The sequence below is a fragment of the Mobula hypostoma genome, chromosome 10 (genome assembly GCF_963921235.1).
Source record: "Mobula hypostoma chromosome 10, sMobHyp1.1, whole genome shotgun sequence".
In the NCBI taxonomy this organism is placed as follows: Eukaryota; Metazoa; Chordata; class Chondrichthyes; order Myliobatiformes; family Myliobatidae; genus Mobula; species Mobula hypostoma.
The window spans coordinates 89,324,826-89,348,301 of record NC_086106.1 but is presented as its reverse complement, the minus strand read 5'-3'; the positions used below and the strand labels follow the sequence as shown (position 1 = coordinate 89,348,301).

General features: G+C 38.6%; 1 protein-coding gene across 2 annotated transcripts in view; it reads right to left on the bottom strand.

Annotated features, from left to right (window-relative positions):
- The window catches only part of LOC134353028 (UDP-N-acetylglucosamine--peptide N-acetylglucosaminyltransferase 110 kDa subunit), a 48,693-nt gene extending 30,902 nt beyond the window's left edge, over positions 1-17,791 (bottom strand). Inside the window, exons 1-8 of one of the 2 annotated variants that reach the window (XM_063060828.1) lie at positions 17,204-17,791; positions 13,673-13,823; positions 13,178-13,421; positions 11,035-11,103; positions 7,696-7,812; positions 5,449-5,528; positions 3,009-3,204; positions 1,441-1,581 (exon numbers count right to left, since the gene is read on the bottom strand). In XM_063060828.1, coding sequence (XP_062916898.1) covers positions 1,441-1,581; positions 3,009-3,204; positions 5,449-5,528; positions 7,696-7,812; positions 11,035-11,103; positions 13,178-13,421; positions 13,673-13,823; positions 17,204-17,240 — 1,035 coding nt within the window. In that variant the 5' untranslated portion in view covers positions 17,241-17,791. Of the gene's footprint in view, positions 1-1,440; positions 1,582-3,008; positions 3,205-5,448; positions 5,529-7,695; positions 7,813-9,338; positions 10,923-11,034; positions 11,104-13,177; positions 13,422-13,672; positions 13,824-17,203 lie in introns of those variants that run through there. The other variant, XM_063060829.1, reaches the window with a different exon arrangement.
- Between the last annotated feature and the right edge of the window lie 5,685 nt (positions 17,792-23,476).

Genomic DNA, 23,476 nt, shown 5'->3' with positions numbered 1-23,476 from the left:
AATACTATTCTGCCATAAGATTATGGACAATGTAAGTGCAAACTTAATTCATTTTTCCTCATTGATCTTACACTCAAATGATTATTCAAGATTCAAAAAACTTTATTGTCATTCTAACCGTACATCAGCTCTGCAGGGCAGAATGAGACAGTGCTTCCTAGGAGCAGTGCAATCATAACATAACAAACACAACACTAAATAATAAACATAACAATAAATAGTAAAACACAACAGCCACATGTCATTTAAAATCAAGTTTTAAGTGTCCAAAGCAGAGTCAGGTACAGCAGCTATTTAGCAGTCTGACTGCCTGTGGGAGGAAGCTGTTTAGTAGCCTTGTGGTATCAAGCAACTGTAAAAAAAAATGCTTCAGTTTCTTTACTTGAAAAGTTAGATGAGAGTTGGAATAAATAGGTCCTTTTCAAACGAGAAGGAAGTAACTAGTGGAGTACTGCAGCGACCAGTTCTTGGCCTACAGTTGTTCATGATCTGGTTGAAGGAACAGTGAACAAGTTTTGCCAATGATATAGAAATAGGCACTACTGCATGTTGTGATAAAGATACAGTGATTCTGCAATTTGAGTTTAAGTGGGCAGATGACTGGCAAATGGGAGTGTAAAGTGATGTGCCTCAGCAAGAGAAACCATTAAGAGATTATCTAAAAGACTGCAAATGAGCAAAGGGATTTACGTATTCTACTATATGAATCATAAAAGGGAGCAGCCAGATCCAACAAATTAAGACATATAGCAGTTTAGCCTTAATATAATGGGACAGGAATTTAAAAACAAGAGGTTTTACTGCAACTGTAGAGAAGGCATTGCCAAAACCTCAACATAGCCTGGTCACCTTACCTCAAAATAGAGTAACATTGCAGGCAGTACAAAAGAGATGCACCAGGTAGTTCCTGAGATGAGAGGGTTATCCCATACAGACACAAAATAGTTTGGGTCTGTATTAATAAAACAAAAAGGGGCGACCTCATTCTAAACTAAAATTATAAGGGAACGTCACAGGATAGATGTCGGAAAGTGGGAGAGTCTCGATCAAAAGGCCATAATTGCAAAGGAACATACATTTAAAATGCACTGTAATTTCGTCTCAGTGTGGGTGAATCTAAGCAGCTCTCAGCACCAGTGGGATATAACTGCTTTATCAGAAGTGTTTAAACTAAAGGTGGATAAATATTTGATACAAAGAACTAGCAATACTGGGGAACATGCACAGAAAAGAGGCTGAGGCCTGCACAAATGCACTATCATATAACGGCAGAGCAGGCTTGGAAGGATCTGATGGTCAAGTTCTGCTCCTTATTTTGTGTGGTGACAGATAAAAAAGTGCAAAGAATTCCACAAATCCAGAACCACTTATTATATACAAGGAAGCATCATTCTGATAGGATTAGAAATACTACACCAAATACAGAGTACACAAACTTACCTCCAGAGCCTTCCGATACAGTCGCACAGCTTCCTCAATGTTTCCCTGTTCCCTTTTGATGTTAGCCAAATTGTTGAGAGAGTCAGCGTGGGTGGGACAGAGGCGGAGGGCAGTGTTGTAGCATTCTTCTGCCTCAGCAACCTGCCACAGAAGAATTGGTCAGCCAAGTAATAGTTATGAGGAATAGAATATTGAAATGAAGCGACAAAATACCAAGTTGAAAAGTGTTGTGTGATTATGCAATGTGATTATGTGCTTTTTCTGAAAAAAATATTTCACTAAGTATCTTTTCATACAATTATCAGAACATACAAGGGAGCCAATGAAGAGCGTCTTTGAATATCCAAAGAGCATTCAACTGGATTCCTCATATAAGACAAGAGTTCATAGGATCAAGGTATCATGTTCCTATGGGTGAGGACTGATGGATAGACAAAGTAAAAAGATACAGTAATCTTCAAACAACTTTGAGATCAAACGCCTCTGGAAAAAACAATGTCTACGTTTTAGGGCTACCGGATGCTTGGACTCCTGACAAAAGGTCTTTGACCTGTAATGTTAACCTCAATTTTTCCTTTTAGATGTTGGATTTGCAAAGCAATTCCAGTATTTTCATTTGATATCTAGCACATGCAGTTTTAATTTTTTTAAATCTTAGAATCATCTTCAAACTGAAGTCTTAAATATTTACAAACCATATTATTGACTTGTTTGTCTTACATAGAGCAAATGGAAAAGGAAGTTGCAAGGAAATCCATGAAAGGTTCATGGACAAGGTTTGCAAACGTAGAATAATGGAAGGAAATATGACATTATCAACTTTGGCAAAAAGAATAAAGAAAACTTGCACAAGACTATATGTAGTGTACACAGAAATTTGGATTCAGATAACATCTAATTAAATTAAACTGTGTCAGGATTGTGGCTAATCACCAATGATATTTGGTCTTGAGATATGTTACACTTTTCCCTTAGGAGTGGTGCAATAGAAACAAATAGGGTTGAGTCCCAAATAAAGGATTCACTGTAGATTGGACAGAATGGATCCAAAAAGAACTATGAGAAAACATTCTACTCATTAAGATCAAGGATGTTTAGCAATTTGTTTTGTAAAAGTGGATAGAAGAGGATCCTACAACTAAGGGATCACAATTCAAAGCGGTGGTTATTTGAAGATTATGAACAGAGATTTCTTCTGGGAGCACAAATATTGAGATTACTAGCCCAGAAGCAAAGGATGAAACACATTCAAGGCCTAGAGGATTATTTAAATCAGACCTTAATCTGATACGAACTTAGCGAAAATGAGGGCATTCTGAAATAGGCATACGGAACTACTGTAAATAAAAGGAAACTTTTCATTATCTACACCATTCCTTCAGTGTATTTTTTTCCCCGTTGCTCTCTGCTAAATAATTCATCCCATCTGCTCATTTTGTATTATATGGCATTATTCCACAATGCCATCCAATAAAAAATCTAAATTTATAGTTTGAAGTTGAAAGTTGCTTGAAAATTGTTTTGTGTAACATACAGCCAACAATATTACACTTATCTCAAATGCTTACATTTCCTTTCTCCTTTAGTGCATTGGCAAGATTGCAGTAGGCATCTGGAAAGTGAGGCTGTAGCTCTATAGCTCTTCTGTATGTATCAATGGCAAGATCTATCAGTCCTTGTTCATAATAGACACAAGCCAGATTTCCATGGACCACTGCATGATTGGGACTTAGACTTAGAGCTCGCAAGTATGCAGCCACAGCCCTAGTGAAAGAAAAAAAACATGATAAGCAACAGAACCCCAATCTTCTTTATAATTTAATTATTTTAGTGCCATTGGTACATAAACTGAAGGATAACTAGATCAGGATTTGGTATCATCAACTAGCTGCTCACACTCAAAACTATGCTAAGAAACCACTTACTTTTAACAGCTGCACCCTGGGCAGCACAGTAACATAATAGTTAGCACACTTTACAGTACCAGCAACCTGGTTTAATTCCAGCCTCTGTCTTTAAGGACTTCTCACCATGACTGTGCATGTTTCCTCCCAAAGTCACTGTGAACTGTCCCATGATTAATAGGGCAAGGTTAAATCGAGAGTTCCTGGGCAACGTGGCTTGAAGGGCCAGTAAGGCCTATTCTGCGCTGTATCACAATAATTAATAAAATATCATGCCAAACCCATTTACCATTACCAATGGTAAAGTCTAGCACCTTGCACAAATGTAAAAATACAAGCAGCTATCTAAGACATGCCATCCAGCCTAGTTGGCAACTATCAAAAAATTTCAAATTACAAATGCCCCCCAAATTCAAACATTTATTCAGAGTCTTCTGGGTTAAAACAACAGAGGAATCCTGTTAAATTGCAAGAGAACAAACATATGGAGCCCAGAAAAAGAGATATAAACAGATTGAGTGAGCAAAGATCTGGCACATGTTATACAAAGAACCATGCAGCACAATAAGACCTTCAGCCCACAAGGTTGCTGGCAACTGCCTCCATATGATCTGTATCACCCAATTCTCAGCATGTCCATACGTCTGTCAAAATGCTTCTTAAATGTCTAAGCTCGCAGCTTCTACCATCTCCCTCCCCTTGCAGTATGATCTAGGAACCTATGACCTGTCAAAATAACCTGCCTCACAAATCTTCTCAAAACTGCACCCCTCTCCCCCCACTCTATCTCATCTAATATTTGACATTTCCATTCTGGACCTCAGAATTTCCTTTGTTGAACAACAGAATTAAAAGTCATTGAAGATGAAAAATCCAGCATCATCTAAACAAAATGGTGAAGGTCAGTAAGTTACACAGACAATATTACTCATGAACACTTCAAGTCTTTTACTCTCCTTAAAAACAGATTGACTTATCCCTTCATTAGATTTAACCCTGGAGCAAAAGCGGCAGGTAAGAGCTGAATAAATGCCAGAAAATTTCACTACATCACCGGCTGAGGTGACAAACTAAGTGCAGACTAGGAGACACTAGGCAAACATGAAACCCAAATCTGTAGTAGTTAGGAAAATACAAACAATTCTTTAATGAACTCCTGGCAATTTTCAGTAACTTTATCTGAATACTCTCCAAGATACAGCATTGTACCCAGTATTTACTTTTCTAATAAATGTGAACCATTCAATACTTCAATTTTTGTATAAACTATACGATCTGAATTTCTACATACAATAGAATTCTGTTTATCTGCTATTCAACGGTCCTAAAACTCGATGGTTCAGCTTGTGACTCACAAGGACACCTTCTGCTGTACTCCCATTTCTAGAGTCAAAATACTTTGCTCGTAACCAGTAAGCATCATAAAATGTAGCCTAATGCAGTCACCGAGTCCAGAAACAGGCATAATGGCCCATTAAATTCATGTTAACCTCTATGCCCATCTACACTAATCACATTTACCTGTATTAGACCCATATCCTTCAATGCCTTGCCCACACATACATCTGTCCAAATGCCACTAAAAACTGTAAACTCCAAATGGGCAGAAAAAAAATAGTGGCAGCAATATATGGTATAACAACCACCTTGCTATTCATTTGACACTCAAGTGATTGCATTTCAGCCAGAACAATATCACCTAATGACCTGTAATCAACTTGGCTGAAAGGAAAACAAGTCTTAAAATATTATTTAGATCAAAAAATGTAACATCTGGCATTCCAAATAAACTGGATATGTACATTTATGTTACTACATTGCTTTTAAATAAAAGTAGCTAAACCGCTCTCAAATGACATTGAAACTCAGTTTCAAGTAAAAACAGGTATCGACATGGAAGGTTCCAGAGCATTCCTAACATATTTCCACTCTTCAATTGGAAGTCCTAGGGATTTGAGTGGCAGGAAGAGTCAGCAAAATGTAAAACTATTGAAGTACCAGTAACTTAATAAAAACTTCAAAAGAACACCAACACAATAATAATTACAAGCAATCACTGCCTGCAATTACCTTCAGGGTAATTTATTTAGATTTTTTTGCTCACCTATCAAAAATGCGTGCCTCCTTTAAGACATTTCCTAAGTTGATGTAAGCATCCAAAAAGTTTGGATCCAAGGTAACAGCCTGGAATTGAATTAAAAAGTCCAATGTATAAAAAAATTCTTAAATAAATACAAATCTATGATCTGCTCCTGTAGTCCAAACTCTGAACTTCAGATGATACTTCATGTAACAAATACTGAACTTAGTTCAAACTTTCCATGGTACCTAAAGAAATATGCTATTGACATTGCATTTATAAGCATGTGTGTGGCTGACAGATTTACCTAGCATTGCCTACTTTTCTGAGCCACAGTAAGATTTACCCAGAAGTAAACTAAAAATGAAATTCAGGACTGTAGTTTAAATAGGTAGTTTCATTGGACTTGTTTCAGAAAACCGTACAAACTGTTCACAAAGCCAATAAACACAAAAATAAATTCAGAGGAACCAGAAGAGGTTAGAAAAATAAACTGACAGTTCTCAAAAACATCTGATTGATATAACATCAGAAGACTGTCTTGCAGTGCACTGAGACATATAATAGCACTGTGCTTTTTAATAAAAAATTCTTTTTATACTGAGAGACAAACGCTAAGAATAAATTCTACAACTTTGCTTACAACAGTAAAGCTCAGTAACTTTACTACTTCTGAAGCACACACTTTGTTGCTACATGGGAGGAAATGAATGTGAAGAACAATTCTTTACTGCCCTGGAAATTTGTCCTTACTACTTTGGGAATAATACTTACCAACATCTAAGAGGTAAGGAACAAGTTCTGAAGCACTTTCTACCATCAAATTTCTTGCAACGGCAATTCTATTCTCTTCATCTGATTTAACCCCATGACAACACCTTCTGTACTAGTGATCAGATACGTTTTTCTTTCCCCAAGAGGATTAGCCACGACCACATACGACACCACCTTTACACCTTACTGCATTTCTGCTCACCTGTTTTTCCTCCCAGAACCAGGCTAAGGTTTTCCTTCACTCACCTTCTGCACACAAGATTCAATTTTTAACACTTCCAATACAAACATATCAACAAGCACACTCAGCCCCGCCCCCCATTTCCACCAGCAGAGCTTCCCACAGGAATTTACCATACAATAGCGAAACTACCCTTCATCTTCTTGCTTCCCTCTCACCCAGAAATAATGCACAATAATCCCTAGTCCATACATGCTGTGCACCTCACACACTTCTCAATGTAATACACCTGCCAATTCTCAATTCCAATTAAATGCCATGAACTTAAAATTCTCTCTCCCAATGATGATGCTTGATCTACAAAGGTTTTTGTTTTGTTCCTCTAAGTTGACCCATTTTGACCATTTACAAGATGATATCACTCAAATCCAAATGTCGATACCCATGGGATATATGCAATATCCAATATTTTATGCCCCCTTCAATTATTCTTCAAATAAATAGCAAAAACACTATCTTGAATCCATCCCCCCCTTCTTCTACTAGCACTGTGATGTTTATTTTGCACAGGTGTAAGTTAACATTTTGTCTTCTCTTGTAATGCTGTATAAAGCTAATTAGCACACACTTATACCCTGCATGTGCATATCTATGACAAAAATAAAATTGAATTTCAGTGCAGTTTGACACACCATCCCTACAAACTGGAAAGCAGTGCCTTAAATGTTAATATTTTTGCCCTTATTCTGAAATTATTGCAGGGCTTTGAATTTCATCCAACTCTAAAGTCCCACCAGTACTCTTCCAGACTCTCAATTTTCCCCACACTTAATAATGACCGCCAACTATACTTTCAGTAAGCTGCTAACTCTGGAATCCCCTACCTAAACCCACACCACCATACCATCTTAAGATGTTTTCAAATACATCCCCTTTTGAAAAGTTCTGATTATCAGACAAAGCCTCTAAAGAACAATCTCCAAGTTTTTTGTATAATCCTTCATAAGATGCTAACATTAATACTTACTAATTTAATCACTGAACAAAGGACAGGTGCTTCCAATATAAAAACTTTGCAAAATACAAGTTCTAATCAACTTTTTCAATGTGAGTTGCCAAAATTATTACTCTACAGCGAAAAAACTGATAAAACTGATAAAAACTGATAAACTACAAGACAAGCTATATGATCAATCTAACATAGGCATGCATCTGTGCTCATCTTTCAGTGCAATGCAACCAGCTCATGAATAAGTTTCAAAACAGCTTCTAAGATGGAATACATAACAGTGGTAAGACAAAAGGTAATCAATTACCTTTTCAAAATGGTGTATAGCTAGCCAGATTTCTCCCTGGGCATTAAACACACACCCAAGATTACTCCAGGCAACAGCGAAGTTGGGCTGAGTTTCAATCGCTTTCAGGTAACAAGCCTTAATTAGTTTAATTGAAACAAGGCAAGGGCAGGGAGAAGGGAACCAGAAAGATGGGATGGGAAATTTGTAACAAAGATTGAAAAGAGGGAAAACAACTTTATTAGCATTCATTCTTAAACCAGACAAAAGTGAACCTGCAGCAAAGGCTAGCGCTGAATTCGCTCACTGGCCCCATGAGTGCATGCGCAAAAAAAAACCTCAACCCACATACAGCCAGGCATTTTTCAGTTATGTAGTGTTGAGCAATATTTGACTCTACCACTTCAACTTCTTCCACAACCAGATATAAGACTTTTGCACAGTTCTCTACCAAAAAAACTTCAACGGCCTAATTTCAGCACTACTGCACCCAAAAAAATTATGCAGTATTTTTGACATTATTACAAATTTTAACACTTTAATCAATTTAAGCTTCACTGATAGCAATATTCATTTTACAAAGGATTTTGAAAGGTTAACATCATACACATTAACAAGCAAATTTGAGAGTATTAGAAAAAGACTTTGCCAGTATATGTAAAAATATATTGCAGAATGAAGTGCACAACCTCAAATGACAGTGCAGGATGAGGATAAAAGGTCCCTGTAATGCAAAGCGCTCTTGCCAGTGTGCCATGCACGGCTCTGCAACAAGTTGCAGCGGCAACACCAGCAATTCGCAGGCGCAGATTTGGGGAAAAAAAATAATTAAAAAAATAAAATGCAGCACAGCGCACCGCATGCGCATGCGCAAAACTGCAGAAAGGTAAATAGCTAACTGAGATTTTACCATAGGTAGTCCGTAGCACCTCTTACCTCCGGCATGGCAACAAAGGAATCACTAGAGATGCAGGTGCTAACTTGTCCAGGCATGAGTAAACTACATAACTCCAATTTTATTGAACCCAAGAAGAAATAAATTAACATGAAATCCAAATATTAAAACTAAATATTACCATTTCAAGAGCACTAAAACAAAACATGAGCTAACTCATAGAAGAAATAGAAAATTAAAATAAAAGTACACCACTTTATTTTGGTAGCTGTTCAAAGCCACACGGCAGACATTGTGTTTGATTCTCTTCGAGATTAACTGGGACCAAAAACAACCTGGACATCTCATCTTATTCAGAACTATCTAAGGTAAAACACTCAGCCAGCCATCCACTGAATAACGCCGGCGCACGCAGGCGCATCGCGGCGCAGCCTATGCGTCACTGCAGGCTCACAGCGCATTATCAGTAGAGAACGCTGCAAACCAAACAAAGAGGAAAGAAATTAACAAAATCAGTAGTTAGAAGCATTACTGGTACTTTGTAGAGCTATTGCCAATTTTACTTTTTAAAACTAATTTTTTTCTAAGACAGTGGCTACTTTTAAAAAATGTATCAAGTTGAAAATTCTTTCTTCCAAATTACAATTTTTCCCATTTTATAAAAGTAAATATAAAATACTTAATTATTTAGACACTTTTTGGAAGCCACGAGACAGAAGAACTCAGGCATGGAGGCAAATTGTTTGTGGCAGTGCTACAAACCCGTTACCATTATTTCATCTCATTTTCAAGGTAGTCGATGGTGGGAAGAGCAGACGGTGTCACCCCTAGATCCAGGCCTCGAGCTCCGGTCAGCGAGGCACCTACAGGGGAGAGCTTTCACCCGCCTGAAACCTTCTATGTATAATATCAATCATGAAAACGAAAAAGACAAATAAGAAAGACAAAATAGTTAGTAAAGAATCCAACAACATATTCCTGGATTTGTTCTAAAATGCAATCTTCTGAAAGAAAAGAAACAGATGCAATTTCACATTTATACTCAAATGTAGTCCAAATGTTCAGATTCAGGTCATGCATGTGAAGTGCTGTAATATATAAATGCATCTGATAATGACATTATCACAGCACCAATTTTGTGAAACTTGAGTCAGGTTATTTCGAGTCACCCAACAAAAATATAGAAAATAAAACAAAAATAGTTAAAAGAGTGTAAAAAAAAACAAAAAAAATCCCTAAACCAAATTGTAGATGCACCTAGACATGAGGGTCCAGGTGGGTTATATGTAAACCCCTTTATGTGCCAGACAGTCTCAAATTCAAGGAAGAAAGGGCCTTCATTTATTACAAGAGTTAATTCTAATTTAGAACCCAACTATTCTGCAAATCTGCTGGTTTCGTCTTTTAAATGTACCGATCAGACCTTGAAATTAAATCTCATTTTTATATTTCATCATACGAAATTGCTAACTATAACCTTCCACCGCTGAAATAAAGAAGTCAGCATCCAGGAGCAAGCGCAGTCTCACTTTATATAGATTGAAGCTGCAGTGGAATGCACTGAATGTTAGCTCTCCATTCAACGGCCTGTGGGCTGAAATTCTCTTTACCCCAAAGATCTTTCACCCCCTGTATACAAACCCTCCCTCCTCCCCCCCAATAAGCACACATACACAAAGTCAAATGGACAGCTACGCTGCGCAGACACTCCACTTTGCAAGCGCGCGGGACTCAGAATGGCAGGTCGAGGGACTCTGGACAAGGTCCCTTTCTCCTCACATTCTTTGCCCCTCAGTGGCTTTTCATAAGGTGGCTTTTAACGCTCCAAAAAGGTTACAATTATGTATGTATACACACATACATATAAGTAAAATTTACATATATCTGTATACACATACATTAACAATGAGACTTTAAAACACAGGTGATTAACACCACTTTGAACCCATAACTAAACCATATCAGAGAAAAAAAAAAATCAACTGCTAGAAGCCACCTTATTAACTGAGCAAATCTGGTATATCGGTTCACCTATCAAGACCAAACCAGCAGTGAAAAATAAACTACAAAACTCAAAATTTGCAGACTTAATTGGCAACTTCAGGAAGTGCTAATGCAGCCTTTCTTCCCATTCACATTGATGGTCTGCACTAGGGGAGGATATAGTGAAGTACGTAACATCTGTCTCAGTGACAGACAGGACTAAAAATAGGATGAAACAGTCTACACCAAGTCAGACCATTTCAGCCAATCTTTTCAAGAAGCGCCTTCAAGTCTTACTTTCTTCCTATACTTGTTCAGTCAGAATGTTCTGGTCACCTCTGGTGCTAAAGTGTGTATCTACGCGTTTTTCTTGATTACTATCCAGTCAATGTTTCTAACCAGTCAGAATAATAGATTGCTATCATGAATCGTGTGGAATTTAATCGTTGCAATACGGTCCAAATACCAACAAAAACACTTACCTTAGCTTCTTCTAAGCGACCAAGGGCTTTAAGGAGATTCCCTAGGTCACTACGAACACAATATAAATCCTGCAGAAGAAGAGTAACAGGCTTATTCACAATTCATGGAAATGACTACCCAAATCACCCTTAACTAATGTTTCTTCAAAAAACACTTCCAAACTGTATGATCCTTTGTTCTATCCAGATCTGTTCCGAACATTCAACCAATTTACTGACAATCTACGTGCAATATTTGCACTCAGAACCTTCAATCTGTGTATTATTTAGTTAAGACACTTCTGCACAAACACTTAAGATCAATATATCCTGTGCAATGTTTCCAGTTTCATATTTTTGAATAAATTAATTAAGGTAGGACTTAATTACCAGGTTATAAAACTGCAACACATCAATTTAGTTTCCTCCAGAATCCTACTACTCCACTAAAAAGGACAAATAGAAGATAGCTTTGGAAATACTTATTTTTCTAACAAGGAGGTTATTCACATGTGGATATTATGGACAGCACTGACAGAGAGTCATTAAACTGCAAGTGGTCTTTGCTTTCCTCATATTCATTGAGATATTACATTAAAACAACAAGATTTACAACAACACACATCAAAGTTGCTGGTGAACGCAGCAGGCCAGGCAGCATCTGTAGGAAGAGGTGCAGTCGACGTATCAGGCCGAGACCCTTCGTCAGGAACGTCGACTGCACCTCTTCCTACAGATGCTGCCTGGCCTGCTGCGTTCACCAGCAACTTTGATGTGTGTTGCTTGAATTTCCAGCATCTGCAGAATTCCTGTTGTTTAAGATTTACAACAATATGTTTCTATTTAATGAATTTAAAAGTCTTGCATTTAGTCAACTTCCTGCTAGCTATGTTTCATTAACAATGATGAGGGGCAGTGCGAAGTTAAGATGGCACTGAACGGCGACTCCTTTGTTTGCATCTTTGGAAACAGCTCTTTTTCAAGGTTCCCTTGAAGACCCTGATCTGGAGTTAAACTCGGACTTTGGTTCTTTGTGGGAATGGGACACACTCTCAGGGTCTCACGACCAGCTGCTTTTTGATATCCCAAGAGCGCAGCCTAGAAGACTAATGGGCCTTCAGGGCACCGGATTTTCATGGCTCTGGAGATGGGCTGATTTTAAGCTGGTGCTCCTGACTGAGGCGTCATGGGAGAACACGGAATATTGGGAGCAGCGGATTAGCTCCCGTTGGCTGTGCGTTCAAGAGACCTGAGCTTTTCTGAGGCCAACACTCTGGGTGCAGAGCTCGGCAAAAGCAACGCAACAGACTTTTAACATCATAAATCAGCGAGTTGTTTGTTACGTCTCCCTTCTTGCTTTGAAACAGGGACACCTCTTTTTCCCTTATTAGGGAAGGAGAGAGCGAGCACCTGTGGTAATGTTGAATTACTGGTTGAATGAGTAGTTTACAGGCTACTGCAAGTCTGTCTTTATTGATGTTTTGCTGCACGCTTTTTTGTTGGTGGTGGTGGTGGGCAGGGGAATTGCCTTGCTGCTGCTTATACATGGCGGGGGGGTGTTCAGGGCTCTAATGTTTAACTCATTCGTTCTTTGGGGCACTCCTTTTTGTGGATGTTTATGAAGAAAAAGAATTTCAAGATGTATATTGTATACATTTCTCTGACATTAAATGTACTTATTGAACAGTTCGGTGTTCAAAATTAACTCTGCAAGTGTTGTAATAACATTCTCCTCTCATGGAGACAAGCATTCATAATCTCAGGCTACAGGAAATGATTAGAATAAGTCTTATGTGCAGTAGTAAAGAAACTGCATTTCAAACATCTTTTAAACCTGCATTTAAAAATCCCCAATTTCCAAAATTGCTTCACAGACTATTTTTAGCACTAACTTGCTGAAACCTATGGGCATGAACTACTAAAAATATTACATCTGCACTCACTTTTGGTCTCCTTTGTCATTAAATATTCTTTTGTCAACTCTTATCCAAGATCTGCTGTCATTCACAAGTCACTTTCTCCCAAGCTCAAATGTACATCATTCTATCATGCTTATTGATATATCTTTCTTTAAAAAAAATGTGGCAGTTTACTACACTTGCATAATAAACTGAAATGAATGTGATTAAGTTACCGCATAACCAAAAAGCATGTGCTAACTTACAGGATTGTACTGCAAAGCAGATACGTAGGCTTGTACGGCTCCCTCCATATCACCTGCTGCGACCAATGCTGCTGCCAGATTGATGTATCCATCGATGAAGTCTGGTTTTAGCCGGAGAGCATGCCGATAATGCTCAATAGCCTCCTGAAGTTGGCCTCGCTCTTTATAGACATTCCCCAAATTGGAGTAGGCCTCAGCCAACATCGGGTTCTGTTTAATAGCCAGAGTGCTAAAGTGAGCAGACCTAAAATGAAAAGAATTCCTGGTAGAACAGGGTTTTCATGACTATACCCACAGATCCCCTCGTATCAGATGCAGTTTGTATAGTCATCATTGAACTCATTTGCCAACAAGTTTATCCTAAAAGTGCAAAATAGCAAATCTTACTTTGACTATATTACAGTGTTAATTGTTAAAAGAATTTTGTTCTACATTCTGTATTGAAAAAACCCTGGAGGGCTTCTGAAATGGAAATACGTACATGCTGTAACTTACCTGTCCAGTCTGCGACATTGAAAATGAATGGAAGAGAGCAGCAGCAACACACCAGTATTATCAGGCTCCTGTCTCCAAAGCTGCATACAGTGTCTCTCGGCTGCCTCAAAATCTCCTGCTTGGTACTCACGATGTGCCAACTCTGCCAGACCTGAAAGGAATGCACATTTGTCACTTCTGGAATGATAAGCAAAATGAAAGGAAAAACAAGCTAGCTGGTGCTTGCTTTAAAATTTATACTTAAGCCTAAGGGCAGGACTGGGAGTCAAATACGTATGAAACAAGTCAGAGGATTGTAAAGCAACATGCTGAAAGAAACCAGGTCATGCAGCATCTGTGGAAGGAAATAAATTACCAATATTTCAGGTCAAAGAGTGAACTGTTCATTCGCAAACAAGGGAGATGTAGAATAAAGACAATTGTCAAAATAACAACTTAAAAAATGACAGCAGGCTGTTATGCTGCAAGATATACTCAAGTAGTACAATAGCATATAAAAACCAACCTGTTAAGCTTCTGAAAGGAAGGAATTTGGGGTTACAGGAAGAGTGGGTCCAGTTGCTATTACATATAGTAAAGATTCAAAAAAGTGAATACGTTCTTCAGTGTGGTTATTCTAACGGCTAAACTTTAAACGAAGAAACTGGTTTCACCTTTTGTTCCTACCATTATCATGGCGAGTCAGTTTATTGTAAGAATCAGTATTGTAAGAATCAGTGCTCTACAATTAACAAGTTGGTTCAACCTATTGAGAAAAATGTAATATTCGAGACAAAACAAAACAACGTTCCTATTAAGAACTTGACTGAGAAAATGCCAGAGCGAAACCGATGGAGAACTGGTCTATTAGGGGCATACAAAGCAACATAGGCATTATTTAATCAAAAATTTTAAGACATGAAGGCAAAGTATGATTTATTAATAGGTTGGGCCAATCCACTCCAAAGAAAGTTTGACCTGCAACAAGCAAATGTTAGAGCAAAATCAGTAGCACTCATCCTGGCGTAAATAAATAGCAACTTCATGTTCACACAAAGGTGAGAAGCGATTAACCAAGTTCAGCCTTCAGGAGGTAAACAGCAGAGAATCAGTAAACTGATAAGAATAATTTTGGTCCAATATTTTTGCTGCAGTAAAACCCCATACTGAGAGGAGATGAAAGTTATTTCCCTCAACAAATTAGTTTAATTCAATTTTTAAAGTAACATACTAAGTTGTAACTGCCAAATGAGCTCAAAATCTCTAAAATATGCCAAATACAAAATTAAAATTAATAGAATTTTGGAAAAGCTCAATTTTTAGTTACAATTATAATTCACACAAGTAGCCCAATATCTGATACAGTATTTGAAACAACCTAAGTATACTAACCTAATGAATCATTATCACAACCTATTGAGGAAACCCTATTATCACAAAATCCCTGAAAAACTTCCACAATAGTAACTTATGACATAGGGAAATTCCACACCAAAAAGCAAGTTCAGTCTTGAGTGGACAGATTACTAATGAAGCAAAATTAAATCCACTTTATTTCTGAACCCATTTCCTCCTTCTAAACATCACACAGAGTACACAAAAGCAAGATTGGTCTTGGTCCCTGCTACTTTTATTCTAGAAGAATGCCGATTCCAAGAAAATATGACATCTTTAAAAAGATTTGGTATGCATGAACAAAATTACAGAATTAGGTCAGTTATGTTAAAGTGCAATTATCAAGATTCTAAATCAATTCAAGAGATGCAATGAGGCATTTGAGGATTATACCACATCAAAACATTAGTGACAATGGTACTGACACAGTATTTCATATATCATGCATAGTGGGATGAGGAAGCCATCTTGTGCAAGTATCTACAATAATTTAAAATTACTACACAAATAAGACATTTCCTTTTCTAAGGAAATTAATATGTTTAACCACACTCTTCTCCATTAACCACCCTGCCATTCAATTGGGAAAATCTCATTTAATTTTTTCCATTCTTCAGTCTTATACAGCCACAATAATTTTGCTTCCCATTAACTGGGATGATCAAAGCAGAATAGTTTCTGCCATAAAATTCATTTGTTCAAACCTCAACCTACTCCCACAAATCCCCAAACAACTATCTGGGCTGCTAACAGTTAGAATGAAACATTCACCCACAAACTTAAAAGAAACATTTCAAATGATGAAGAGCTCCTAAATCATTTAGCTGTTTTTGCTAATTGCAGACCTCTCACCTACAGCCTTAAGTCTTCATGTCTTCTCACTGCTGCCATCAGAAAAGGATACAGGAACCTTAGGACTCACACCACCAGGTTCAGGAAGTTACTACCCCTCAACTATCAGGATCCTGAGCTCAATTTAATTTGCCCCTTCATTGAAATGTTTCCACAACTCACTTTCAAGGACTCATCTCATGTTTGCAGAATTTATTGCCTGCCTATCTATCTATCTATTTATTTATTTATTTATCATTACTTTTTTTATTTGCAGCTTTTCATCTTCTGCCCTCCTTAATAATAAATTTACTTTGAACTTGTAAACTCAGCTCTTAATGGTTTTAGCCAGAAGGTAGTAAATCTGTGGAATGCTCTGTCACAGACTGCGGTGGAGGCCAAGTCCATGCATATATTTAAGGCGGAAGTTGATCATTTCCTGATCGGCCAGGGCATCAAAGGACATGGCGAGAAAGCAGGTGTATGGGGTTGAGTGGGATTCAGGATCAGCCATGATGGACTGGTGGAGCAGACTCAATGGGCTGAATGGCCTATTTCTGCTCCTACACCTTATGGTCTAACAGTCCAACTTGTATAATTATAGTTTTATACGGAATATACAGTTTCATGATAAACAAGGAGCTGAAAAAACTCTAAGGGTAGGCAGGACTGCAGAGTTGAAAGTACAATCACATCAATCATAATTTTACTGAATGCCCTGTCGGCTCAAAGAGCTAAAAGGCAACATTCAATAGCAATACCCAAAACTCCAGCAGCCCTTAAGAAACAAACATTCTTCTGACCCAATCCAATTTCCCCCATAGATACTTCAAGTAGCCTCTTTCAATTTCCTTATTCTCCTTCCATCTATTAAAACATTGACCAAATTAAGTTTCTGGTTCATAGAAATCTACAAATATTCTCGTACTGGGCTGTGGATACCTGAAATTTTATAAAACACACCAGCTCACCGTATTCACCGACCCACAGATTTCATTGCTACCTCATCGGGTTTTGTTCCACCTACATTTATTTAAACTCCTCTAAATGGTATAGATAACTAGGAACTTTTTCGAAACAGTTTACATGTTCACGACACCAATGCTGGGTATATAAATGTATCATGTTACTTTCAACGCAGTCCTCAGGCCTATTTCTTTGCTGGTAACTATCCCCGCTTCCTTGAAGATTACCCTAATAAACTATAGTTTTGACCCCACCAATGAAATGCAGCACCGATGTAAGACTTCTGATTATTTCATAGAGGGTCAGTACACCCGATCACTCCGAGGAAAGCAACGCCCAGCTCCCCATGGGCTTTCCTACCTGTGCTGTCAGCCACACCGCCGACCGACGCCGCCATCTTCCTGCTGCTGGTTTAACTCACTCCGGGCCGTTTCCACCACGGGGAGTCTTTTCCTTCCACTCTCTGCCCCGATTCGAGGTTCCGCCCGAAGCCTCAAGCCCCACTACCACACAGAGATGTCTACTTTCCTCCACACTCCGTTACAAGGGGCGCGCGAACACGATTTGCTCCGATTCTGAGCCACCGTTTCCCCTTCACGTTAACAACAAGCGACGCGGCTCCAGATCCGCCTTCCCTTCGCGGAGAGATGGCGGCCGGAATAAGAACGATTGGCCCGCACTATTTTCACAGCAAAAAGTCCCCACGCTCGCGAAACAATGACGCCGCCACTCTAACACCGACGCTCAAACTACTTCTTCTTGTCTGATGGATTCGTGTTCGCTGGTGATGATCCGCGAAATGTCGTTCTTTGTCCCGTAACAGTTTAAGAGAGGTCAAAATCCGTAAACTTCTTCGTGGACGGGCTGGGCAATTGAAGCGTGAAAGTCCCGTCTCGCTCCTTCACCATGTTGTACTATTACGCAGCAGCAATGCGACGGTGCGGGAATCGCATGCGCAACAAAGGCAATTGTGTGGAAAGGTCGAGAATGTTTGGTTGGGGCCGTTTCGGGTAGAAAATAATGGACGTTTCATTTGTATATCAAAACGTTTTCAGAAAAATAAACTAGTTTATGACTTTTGAAACGAAAGCTAATTGGCGTGTAACTCTAGGGTTTAGGGCTTTAACAGGAATATTGTGATTTCAGAGGAAACAATCAACGAAAAACACACAAAGCGCTCTAGGAATTCAGCGGATCAGGCAGCATAAGGGGAAATGGGCAGTCGACACCTTCATCTTGTGTCCGAATAGACTCTTCCTTCAGTTAGTCCTGACGAAGGGTCTCGGCCTGAAACGTCGACTGCACCTCTTCCTAGAGGTGCTGCCTGGCCTGCTGTGTTCACCAGCAACTTTGACGTGTGTTGCTTGAATTTCCAGCATCTGCAGAATTCCTGTTGTTTCCGAATAGATTGACTGGGTTTGATCGAAGAACAAAACGTTCACTTCCAACTACTATCACTGCCCCCCCCCGCCCCCAACACCGGCACATACACACAGTGGCAAAATGCAAGTAATTCTTGACGGGGGGGGGGTATTTGGAAGCAATAACATTTTTACTAATTCCGTCTGGAAAATATTGTAAAAACCCGACAATTCTGTAAATATTCAGCTGGCCAGACACAAACTGTGGAAGGAGAAACAATATTTACAGCTGAAGATTTTCTTATATGTATAAAAATCTCCGATGAATGGCTTCAACATGAAAAGTTTAACTCCGTTCGCTTTCTAAAAATGCTGGCAGACCTGATGAGATTTCCAAAATTTTCTGTTTTTATTTTGGATTTCAGGTATCTGCTTCTCCATTTTATCCAGGAACGTTGTAGTTAATCTGCAAAGAAAAATGCCACTGAGTTTTTTTTGGGGAATTACCTTGGTAAGGTAATTTTTTCAACAGAGGGCTGGAACAAGCCACTGGTGCAGGTAGATACAATTATGTTTCAAAGCCATTTGGACAGGTGCAGAACAATTCAAATCAAAGACATACAAAATGGAGTTAGAGTAGGTCAGCCGACGGTCACATGGAAGAGGGCTAAAAGGACCAGTTTGTTTGAAACAGATATCATACTTTCTTTTTGTAGATTGCCCTGTGCCACCATTGATTTTAGAGTTGTAGAATATCAATGACATTAATATCAAATTAAAGAACACTACTTTTGTAAATGCATTGATTATTTGTTTATTTGGAAATAAGATGCTGAAATGGTTAACTTCTAACAGCCAATGCTAAGATTCCAGGAAGACACAAGAAATCTGGAATACTCATACATTAAAAGCTGTGGGAACTCAACAGTTCAGGGAGCATATGTTGAAACAACACTACTTTGGGTTCGAGGTCCTTCATCTTGAAATGAAAAACAGCAAGTATAAAAAGGTGAAGGGCTGGAGTAAAAGTTGGTAGGCATGAGTTGGATCCAGGTGAGGGAGTTTGGGTGGGGAAGGGGTGATAGGCAGATGGGGGAAGGGGGGAGTGAGTATGAGGAGGGATGTACAAGTAGGGCCAGAAGTTGAAGTGAAAGTGACAAACAGCTGAAAAAAGTGGAATCTGATGGTAGAGGAAGATGGAGCATAGAATATAGAGAAGGCAAATGGAGTTTGGTGGGTGGAGGAAAGAAACTGTAAAAATCAGGAGGAAAGAGAAAAGGGATGGGGGGTAGGAGTTTACCTGAAGTTGGAGTGTTCAGTGCTCACACCACCAGGTTGTAGAATACTCATGTGGAATAGAAGGCAGTTCCTCTAATTTGTGTTTAACCTCATCTTGGCAAAAGAGATGGCTATGGACCTATGTTGCCGTGGTAATGGGGAGCAGAATCAAAATGGCTGGCAACCAGGAGATTTAGACAGCACAGCCCCAGCAGACACAGTGAAGGTGCTTGGCAAAGCGGTTGCCCAGTCTGAAGAGGAAGTCATATCAGAAGCACTGCATGCAATAAATAATACCAAAGGATATACAATCATACAACACACAAAAAGAGATACATCTTAGAAGCTTCTATGACTATCCAGAAATTACTTAACTATGTTTATTTACAGCTTGACTTGTGGTCCACTTTGCTTGATAGGTATTATCATGAAAAAATGGTACTGAACCACAAAACTGAGCTCAGACATTTGAGAGACCACAATGGAAGAACTTTTTAAGTGTCAGAATGTTGGGCTATTTACCATCCCTGTCCCCTCTGCCAGATTCACTATTCTTGATGGTATTTTCTGTTGTTCGTATTATTGATTAAAAACAAATTTACTTGATGATACATCAGGTTAACAGAATTCAACACAAACTTAAGAACTTTGCATTAAGCTCTGGTTGCAGCTATGAAAAAAAAAACAATACTAATACAGAAATTAAAGCACAGTGGTTTGAATGTTGTACTTTAACTTGCATGTAGATTGAGTAAAGACTAACTATTTTCAACTGTTTTTTGTTTTCCAATAATATCCAAGATCAAAGCAGCGGACATATTAAATTTAATATTTAATGAGAAAATTGCAGTTAACAGCCCAATAGTTTATTTTCATTTATCAAATTGTGACATCAGTTTGACTGAATTTCATTTTGTGCTTTAATGTAGAAACGTGCAAAACAGCTACATGGCTGATTAGGCTGACTTTAACATGATATGAGATTTCCCCAGTGGGATAATCAGTTTATGAACAAACTAACAATTAAGTACATGAGTAAGAATAAAGTATGGAATCAAATTATACCCTAAAGCAAGGGTAACATACAACTGAAATAATGCAGTACCTGATAACTTAGTGAGGTACAAAGAACAAAAGATGACTATACTTTGATTAGGTGAAAATCATGAATGAAAATAAGACAATGGTGAAACTATATCAAACTATTTTGGTTTGACATTAATGAAGCAAGGGCACTTAGCTTGCCAGACGTCCCAAGATAACTAATATTGAAATGCATAAGTATGTGCAAAAATATTTAATACTCATAGTAAATAGAAAAATAAAGAGTAACAAGTCACGTAATGAAAGCGGGTACAATATTGCATGTGATCTTGCTATGATCTCTAAAGTTATATTCACTCAGAAACTGTCCCTTTAAAGACATACATTGCTATCATTTCAGAAAAATAAAAAGAAGAACAACATTTCTTTTGTCAAGGTACCCCAACAACTTGGGAACTGGAGAAATTACCAATCTCCAATTAAGATGAAATTTGTACATACCATAATTATATAAATCTAAATATATAGTTAATCTGTTTAAATAATCAGAGATTTATACTAACTTTGAAAAGGCAGTTAATGTCATCATTAAAGATAATGAAGTCAAAGTCCTGGCAAATTATTGACCTCAAAATAAGCACTTAAGTATTCAGCAAATCAAGCTACATTTTTACAAGAGGAGTTAATGTTTATTAATGATCTTTCAATAAGGCAAAGCTGAAGAAAACGAGTTTTGAGATACAGTGAAGGAGGGAGTGAGGGAATGGCAGAGCTGATTAAGGTTAATAATGAAGGGCGTAAGTTGAGGTAAAGATGTTGGTGAGCACAACAGGTACAGCAATGTAAATACAAGATGAATAATATCTTAAATTACAAGGAATGACAAAATACCAAGAGGTAAATCTACGATTACTGATTACCTGAAATTGTTGAATCGAATTCCGCATTCCCAAAGGTGAAGATGTGCCCTACTCAGCTGTGTTGTACCTTGAGCTTCTTTGGAACAGTGTAAATAAAACAAGTTGAAAATTGACAGGGATTTGGAAGCTTGGTCACACAAAGACAGTAAGGAGTGTTCTATGGATTGTCATAAGAATCTGTCCTTCGCCTCAACCTCTTCCTCATCCTGTCTCTTGGTGACATCCGAGGTAGCCACCTTCCATAGATTAGATCAGTAAACTCTACCATGCTTTCATCTGTCAACCCTTTCACATTTGTTTTAAGGTAAAGTTTTGCCTAAATTAAGTACTGAGAAGATACAACTGTACATTTCCCATAAACTCTGTAACCTTGCCCTGGCTCCCCAGGCCAGGTGAATTATTTGACTACAGATTGAATTGGTGTCCCCTCCCCATCGTAAAGACCCACTTCATTCTTTGCCCTGGATGATAAAGTTTCTGAATCTTGCATGCATAAGGATATCTCATAGCAAATCCAAAGCTCTATCATCTGTACTCAAATCTTAGTTATTCCAGAATTTCCTATCCTGCTCTGTCCCACTTCTTCATTCTTGTTTTTAGTGAACAGTATTGGCTCTAAGGAACCAGCAACAAAATATTTGTTTCTGAAACACTCCCTCATATCTCCAAATACAGTCAGTCTTTCCTGACTTTTATATTCAATGTCAATATCCTACTAGGATCCTACTCGTTTCTAAAGCCAGACTGGCAACATTACATTCTACTCAATCATCAGCTTTGTACTTACAAACCTAACTTGACTTGTTTTTGTGTAGTATTTTAAAATTCTAAACTACTCCCACTCAGCCTCACTATCTTACCCTCCAGCTAATTCCTTCTATTAGTTACACCAAGAATTAACATAACAGTCTTCTTCATTGCTTTAAACGTGAATAATGTAGCCAAAAACTGAAGAAAATGGAACTGGAAACTGTAAACTAATCCAAAAGAAGCTAAGAGTACAGAAATATTTGCTATCTTTCAGACTTAGATTTATGTATGTAGATTAGAGGACACTCAGTCCTCGTTTATTGTCATTTAGAAGTGTGTGCATTAAAAAATGATACAATGTTCTTCCAGAGAGATATCACAGAAACACAGGACAAACCAAGACTAAAACTGACAAAACCACATGATTATAACATATAGTTACAACAGTGCAAAGCAATACCGTAATTTGATAAAGAGCAGACCATGGGTTTGGTAAAAAAAAAGTCTCAAGTCCCGATAGCCCCATCATCTCACGCAGACGGTAGAAGGGAGAAACTCTCCCTGCCATGAACTCCAAGCGCCGCAAACTTGCCGATGCATTGGAAGCACCCAACCGCAGCCAACTCTGAGTCCGTCCAAAAACTTTGAGCCTCCGAACAGCCCTCCGACACCGAGCACCATCTCTGCTGAGCGCTTCGACCCCACCCCGGCCGCCAAGCAGCAAGCAAAGCCGAGGACTCGGGGCCTTCCCCTCCGGAGATTCTGGATCACACAGTAGCAGCAGCAGCGAAGCTGGCATTTCAGAAGTTTCACAGATGTTCCTCCGTGTTCTCATGGCTGTCTCCATCAAATCAGGATTGTGCACGGCACCCTACTTGACAGATAACAGATATCATTCACCGGAGAGGCCGCTGCAGGATGAGTCGCGCTGCCATCTTCTCCTCCTGCCAAATGAAGTACATTTATCACATGTACTTCAAAACATTCAATCAAATGAATCATTTGCAACCTAAGAATGTGCTGGGGGCAGCCCACAAATATCACCACACATTCCACTGCAAACATAGCACGCCAACATTGTTCTCATCAGAATTAATACAGGCAGCAACAACAACATAATCATAGCAAATCAAGCCCCTTTCCCAATCTGCAAACCACCCACTCACTCACACATACAGGCCTCCAACCTTCAGTACCTGTCCTGGACTCAAAAACATCAGGCCTCTGACAAACATCAATCTCTGGACTTCAACCTCAGAACTTCACCAACTTTTGCATTT